The sequence below is a fragment of the Bradysia coprophila genome, unplaced genomic scaffold (genome assembly GCF_014529535.1).
Source record: "Bradysia coprophila strain Holo2 unplaced genomic scaffold, BU_Bcop_v1 contig_232, whole genome shotgun sequence".
Taxonomy (NCBI): Eukaryota; Metazoa; Arthropoda; class Insecta; order Diptera; family Sciaridae; genus Bradysia; species Bradysia coprophila.
The window spans coordinates 13,368,008-13,374,965 of record NW_023503493.1 but is presented as its reverse complement, the minus strand read 5'-3'; the positions used below and the strand labels follow the sequence as shown (position 1 = coordinate 13,374,965).

The following is a 6,958-nucleotide window of genomic DNA, read 5'->3' as shown; positions in this document are numbered from 1 at the left end:
ACATTCGAACACCGCGCGTATGTGATAAAATAACTTTCAAAATAGACCAACACTGTTTTACCTCCCTAGGGCATCGTGCTCAATACGTACATCGTGTACTTTAGTATATGTTTAAACCACTGTTATGCGTAAAAATTATGATTACTGGTATAACATTGATTTCTATAATTCATCTCTCCAACGGAATTTGTTGGTAGAGTAGTATTACATGGTATGCATAGATTCTACTTGCATTGTACTGGTGTCTTTCCAACAAGATTCACTATTTTACATTCGGAAGATCATGCTGGTGTAACCGTTATTTCTCAACTTAATTTTAATTTTACTTTGAATTGATCCCAAATTATAAAAGGATTTTACCAGATTACGATTTGATCACTGGGGCAGTGGACTGAAATGTCTACCGACGTTCAAGGATATTTTTAGCCGCAGAGTCTTGCGTTCCTGACTGGTTACCTCTTGGAACACATATCAGGCGTAACATGTAAAATCCTATTGAAGAGTTGGTGGTGTAAGAAACTGCAAACAATTCTACCACCACTCTTGTTTCTAGATATGGACGAAGACGAACGTTTCTCTTTCTGTCGTGATTAGTATGGCAAACTTACCATTTTCTCCAAATTTATTGTAAAATATTAGTCCCTAAGCTGTAATCTCATGTGCATATAGTTAACTATAAATAAATTCGAGATTATAAATAAGATTGTAGATTTTTATTTAAAATCCGCCATAGCACTGTTCCTAGCATTAACATAGAAAATATTTGGAGGCTTATGACGTTACCAAAGACTCTATGATTCTCTTGTAATAGTATCGAGGGAAACATCACTAAATGACATATCTCCAATATCTCAAGAACTACTAAGTCAATTTTGATAAACTTTTTTTCCCTAGGTGCTAAAAAGTTATTAAAATTTATGTAAATAATGAAGTTAGTCTATTATTTATATGGTTCGGAAGATATTGTCGAAAAACTGAAAAGTCTCTAGAGAATACGGATTTAAAATTCATAACTTTTTACCACCTTTCAGGGAAAAAAGTTTATCAAAATCGGTTCAGTAGTTTCTGAGATATCGGAGATATGCCATTTAGTGTCCGGTATGTTACATACAAATAAGTGAGCCTGATTGCAATAGTTTAATCACGGTGAGCTTGATTTTTTTTTATTCGACCTCTCGTGGACATGAAATATTTTTAGGGGTTTTTGTAGAGGGCGGCACTACGAGTAAGAATAATATAACAAGAAAATATTTCGATGAGAAAATTTTTAATTATATCGATTTTTAAGTTTTTTTATGAAGGAAAGTCATTCAACTAGGTTGATGTGAATTTTAAAGGATGTATCATACCTGCAAGAGGTCCCAGAAAATGAAAAATCGATCTAATTAAAAATTTTCCCATCGAGATATTTTCTTATGTTATTCTTACTCATGGTGTCGCCCTCTACAAAAACCACCAAAAACATTTCATGTCCACGAGAGGTCGAATAAAAAAAATTTCAAGCTTACCGTGGAATGTGTGCGTGAGTATATATCTGAGTGTAAATGTTCGTGAAACGAGTGTAGCGAAGCGGAACGAGTGTAATGTTACGAGTTCCACACGATGTACCAATGTGATAAAGGTGGAGTGATGGATATTGTGTGAGTTAGAACATACAATACATATACAATCTTAAGCGGTAGGTCTTACACTGGAATGAAACAGGCCAGAAGCTCGGTCCGAATCTCATTTTCGAAGTTCGATTCAAGTAATTTGAGTTTTTCCCGGGCCGCCGGGTAATAACATCGCTCAGAAACCACTAAGAATGGAAGTGTGACACAAGTCCCTGTGTCCACATACAGAAGAACTGAGATCGGTTGAGGTGACATTAACAGCTTAAATAAGCTATTAACCTATTAACATTCTGCGAAGCTCGTTGCTGCAACGTTGCTGCAAGTTTATTCAGGAAAATAGTTCATCTTACACGCAAAAAGAAATGCATAAAAAATGGCAGAATATGAGGATAGTGCCAAAAAAATGGGTTATTAAAAACAAGTTACTATTTCATTGTAAGGAAGGTGCGAAATACAGTGGCAGATGTTGAGGAAATCACTGTAACAAAAGTTTTCTTATAAAGTCCGACAAAAAACCGAGTTCGGGTCGTAGAACACGCCTGACGATGACAGATTGATTACATGTAACCGATGGGAGAAAAACTCCAAAAACGTCAAAAAATTGAGAGACGAAATGAGAGAGAAAATTGTTGAAAAAAAATATGCCTCAGGCGTGTTCTATCCCAGCCATGAGTGGCCGCGCTTACCATTTCTCTGGAATTTACCAAATTTACCAAATTTTAGATGATTTCAAAATTCAGGCGGCTCTGGACAATGGTGATTGCATATGTAACGAACTTGAATTTAATTTACAATTTCGCTTTAAAGTTCATAAAAGAATATGCTCAAAAACCAAAAGCGTTGTTTTTACGTTGCGGGAAAGTCACGAACGTATCAATGAACCAATGCTGTAAACAAGTGTAAAGTTTATAGCCGTGTCAATGAACGTATCTTTACAGCGATAAAATAGAAATGATTCATTGTCGTTCGTTTTTTTTAAATGTCCCGCTCGTATCGTTCGAAAATATTTTCGTTCCGTTTGTTTCGACTGGGTTTAAAAATGGCTGCAGGAAACAGCCAATCTGTCACTGTCAAATCAATAAGCAACCAACTTCGTATCATTCTTTCTGTTTCGCGTCGAAAAAGATACGGTGGGTTTTTCATCATCTTAGCATAAAATCTGAAAAAATACCCGTAATCGTTGCATCTTAAATGGTAATTGAATGGCCAAAGTGTAGCCTGACGATAAACCGACGATGCAACGTAAAAATTACGAATAAATTTGCTTTAAACACCGACGATTAAGCGTTAGAATTCGGTCTGTTGATATTAACATTTTACCTTCGATCCGTTTCAGATTCAACATGACTATCCGACCAGCATATAGACCCAAAATCGTGAAGAAACGTACAAAACGTTTCATTCGCCACCAGTCTGACCGATATGCTAAGTTGGCGGTGAGTACAGGACACGGTAGTGATTATTTACACGATACTAACCTCACTTCTACTGTGCATTTTTTTAGCCAAACTGGCGCAAGCCAAAGGGTATTGACAACAGAGTTCGTCGCCGTTTCAAGGGTCAATACTTGATGCCAAACATCGGTTACGGTTCCAACAAACGTACCCGTCATATGCTACCGACTGGTTTCAAGAAGTTCTTGGTCCACAACGTCAAAGAATTGGAAGTGCTGATGATGCAAAACCGTGTGTACTGCGGCGAGATCGCACACAATGTTTCGTCGAAAAAGCGAAAGGAAATCGTTGAACGTGCTAAGCAATTGTCCATTCGTTTGACAAATCCAAATGGTCGTTTGAGATCACAGGAAAATGAATAAACGCAATTGAGATACACAGAGACAGTGTCCGGGTGTTAATTTCATTTCATTTTTTCGTTGATTCAAATATAACCGAGACGTTCCGAAAGAAGTGAAAACGTTGTGACTTTCAGTTTTAGATAGTAATTCCGCTCGTATTAACTGTCAGTGTTCATTAAATGCAGTGTTCGGCCGGCAAGTGTTTGGGCTGAGCCTAAATTCATGTTTCGTCTTGTTTATAGCATTGAACACCATGCTACGTGTATGGTGATTATGAGAATTGTACAGAAACACGATGCACGTAATCATATCCAACATTCACGCCAAAGACACGAAGCTAAATTTAAGGGTTTTAGCAGAGAACGGTTTCTGTTAGAGGTCTGCCTTAGGTTTTCATCTTCAGACGTCGACTTGTTGTATGTTCAATACCATTTCTAAACTCGGAATTTTGCGACACGAGAGTGACGAAACTCAAGTCATAAAACTGTTCAAATGTCAACATGGAATGATTCCTGCACACACGGTGTTGAACCCAAAGTCTTTCCGTTTATGTAGACTGTAGACACTTTGTCGCACGGACAACTATTACGAAATTTTCGGATGATTTAACGCTTCTCGTCTAATATGTATTCAAATGCAGGGACCAGCTAGGGTTGTCGCACTTCTGGAACTAAATCGACTAAATTGTATGGGACTGAATGGAATAAATAGCGATGGGTGCCTTACTACTTAGTGTGCGATGCTTATGTTAAAATAGTGTCCCATTCAGGTCCCATTTATGTTCATTCCACTGAAAAAATTGCTTCCATCTGTGTCCAGTTCCTCCAACAAAAAATTGTCCCGAATTCTCTAAAATTTTGATTTGGCAGATTACATTAAAGCGATTATTGAAGACGTAAGTATGGATTCTCGCGCTAAGAGATGGCTCTTAGAGATGGTTCAGATTCGCCTGTCATTCCGAAAGGAATTACTGGGATTAGTTACATGATTTCTTAGAAAACATTACTTCCAGACAACAAGATAGACTATATCTGATAGAGGTAAGGCGAATACACCCCATTTGTCGATCTTATGTAGCGGAGTAGATGATAAAATAAAGGACAGTGCAAATAGCTAAAGTCTCTTCTATCAGATAATTCAGCTCCTTCGTAATAAATGAATCATACCCTGCTAGAAATCACGGTTGATCGCTGGTAAAGCGAAAAGATCAATATAACAATTAGAAGTGTTAAATAAGAAGTCATCCATTCAACGTTACTAATCCAACTTGTTCCACTTACGAAATTTCCACATACGAAATCCACGTTATTAGGCATATGTATTTGTAATTTGTACGTAAGTAAAGTGGATATCGAATGTGGAACCAGTTGGATTAGAACCGTTGAATAGATGATTTCTTACTTTTCTTGGACTGAGAACAAAGACAAAGAGAATTACCTATTAACACCTTTTGCTTTCGGAACCTTAGGATGTCCAGAAACAATGAAATTTATTGAAAAATTGAGATCAATAATCACGATTGTTTCAGGGGAGGTACGTTCAGCTGATTATTTGTTACAGAAGATTTCGCTTGTTATTCAGAGAAACAATTCGGTAACAACAGGAATAGAGCAGATGACTTTTAGTTATGTTTTTGAAAACATATTCTACTGGTGGCGCTATTTTCGCTTATCATAAATAAAATCAGCGTAGATAAACTGTTTTGGTAACAACTTTAGTCAACATTAGTCGCAACTATAAATTGCTTTTTTCAGTTAGAAACTGAAAAGGTTGCAAATATTCTTTTGGAAAATTGTGGCACATATCAATGATATGGTTCGAAGTTGCAGGAATAACCTGGAGATAAAAAATCAAAATTTTATCTTACAGAAAGAATCTCTTTGCCAAAGAGTCTTAGGCTATTTAACGCTCCAATGCTGGTTGTGTGATGGACACGATTCCTGCGGCGAAATATTTAGAAGACATTTTTTATTTATAATTTGTATTCTGAAAAGATCCAAGTTTTTACAGGTCAGGATGAGGGCCTAGCCTCAATGAAAATCTAGAACAGGTATGGTCGGTCGGCGAATTCGTCTTAAACGCACTCACATTTTATGTCAAAATAATATGAAAATGAGTGCGTTTAAGCACGAAAATCAAATTTTTATGTCCGCCGGGCGGACAATAGACCATGCCTGTTTTACACTTTCATTGCCTAGCCTGACCACCTTTTCTTGGTACATGTAAATTTCTTTAATAATCAATGATGCTTCCTTCTACTAAATGCTATGAAAAAGAGTTGATGCTTCCTTCAACGAAATGTTGCGAAAAAAGGTTGATGCTTCTTTCTACAAAAAGATTCAAAAAGAGAGTGATTCTCCTGTCTAAATAACGCTGTGAAAAAATTGATATTTCCTTTTAAGTCATGAAACATGTCTGATTCCCTTTGCGGACTTTCACTCTGAAGAATTATAGAGTAATTGCGATTGCTTCTAGAAAATGTTATAAAAGAAACCTTGCCTTACTCTCAGTGTGCTATCAGATTTCTATTAGATCTTACGACCGACAGCAACCTTCTCAAACCTGGAGAACCCGTTTAAGATAGTGACAATTTTTGTGCCGGCACAAATTATTTGGGATATCACAAAATTTTTGAAATTTTGTTCAGTTTTTCGTTGTAACAAAAATATTTGTGCCAATACGAATATTTAGGCTGACCACAATTTTTTTTTTTATTTCGGTTCAGTTTCATCCAAGATCTTAACTCAATTTAAATTTATAGGACCAAAATATAGACGACAACTGAATTCGCCCTTCAATAAATCGTATTAGGTAGGTGTTTGGTTTGCCATAGAAAGATAAAAAAAATGGGTGCTGGATATAAAACAAATAAAAAAGTTGAGAAAATAATTTCAGAAAAGGTTATAACATCAGAGATTATTTATGGTTCTAGTTCAGTTTTAGCTGCTTTAAGTGACTTTCCTGTATGTGACACAGGGACTATTTTAGGGATTTTTTTTTTAGAGAAAATCGGGAAAATTAAGGAAAATAGGGAAAATTAGGAAAAATATGGAAAATTAAGGAAAATCGGGAAAATTATAAGGAAAATAGGGAAAACTAAAGAGAAAATAATTTTTTTATTGCGTAAACCTAGGCACTTTGAATTCAATATTCGTTTGTTCTGCATTTCACAGTTGTGAGCCGCCAAAGATTTCAGGGTTTCTGTACTAATTGTAGATGTCTGGGTGTTCTGTAAAGTTATCAGCAGATCTAAATATGATTATTCTATTTGAGGAACAACAAGAAGTTTGCAATTTCGAAACATTTACAAAAATTTCACAATCTCGTTGTGAAGGATTCACTAACTAGAGCGAAAAAAAATATTTTGCCTTGAATTATATTCTGCGCTGATGTTTTTAAGATTCGTCATATTTAGAATACGAAATGGAATTTGGTCTTATGAATTTAGAATTGTTTCAACAGCTGGCTTACTGTTCCGTACACATAATTAAGCATTTTGTTTGTCTAAGCTGTTATTCGCAGCACAATCCATGAAAGAAAACGCAATCCG

General features: G+C 36.0%; 1 protein-coding gene across 2 annotated transcripts; it reads left to right on the top strand.

Moving 5' to 3' along the window:
• The first annotated feature begins 2,669 nt into the window (after nucleotides 1-2,669).
• Nucleotides 2,670-3,527, top strand: LOC119076777 (60S ribosomal protein L32). Of its 2 annotated transcripts, none has more exons than XM_037183733.1 (3): nucleotides 2,670-2,743; nucleotides 2,950-3,049; nucleotides 3,118-3,527. In XM_037183733.1, exons 2-3 carry the CDS (start codon nucleotides 2,957-2,959, stop codon nucleotides 3,427-3,429), a joined length of 405 nt encoding a protein of 134 aa, XP_037039628.1. In that variant the 5' UTR covers nucleotides 2,670-2,743; nucleotides 2,950-2,956; the 3' UTR covers nucleotides 3,430-3,527. The 2 variants fall into 2 exon arrangements, with proteins under 2 accessions (XP_037039628.1, XP_037039629.1); XM_037183734.1 differs by having other exon boundaries at nucleotides 2,683-2,807.
• The last annotated feature ends 3,431 nt before the right edge of the window (nucleotides 3,528-6,958 follow it).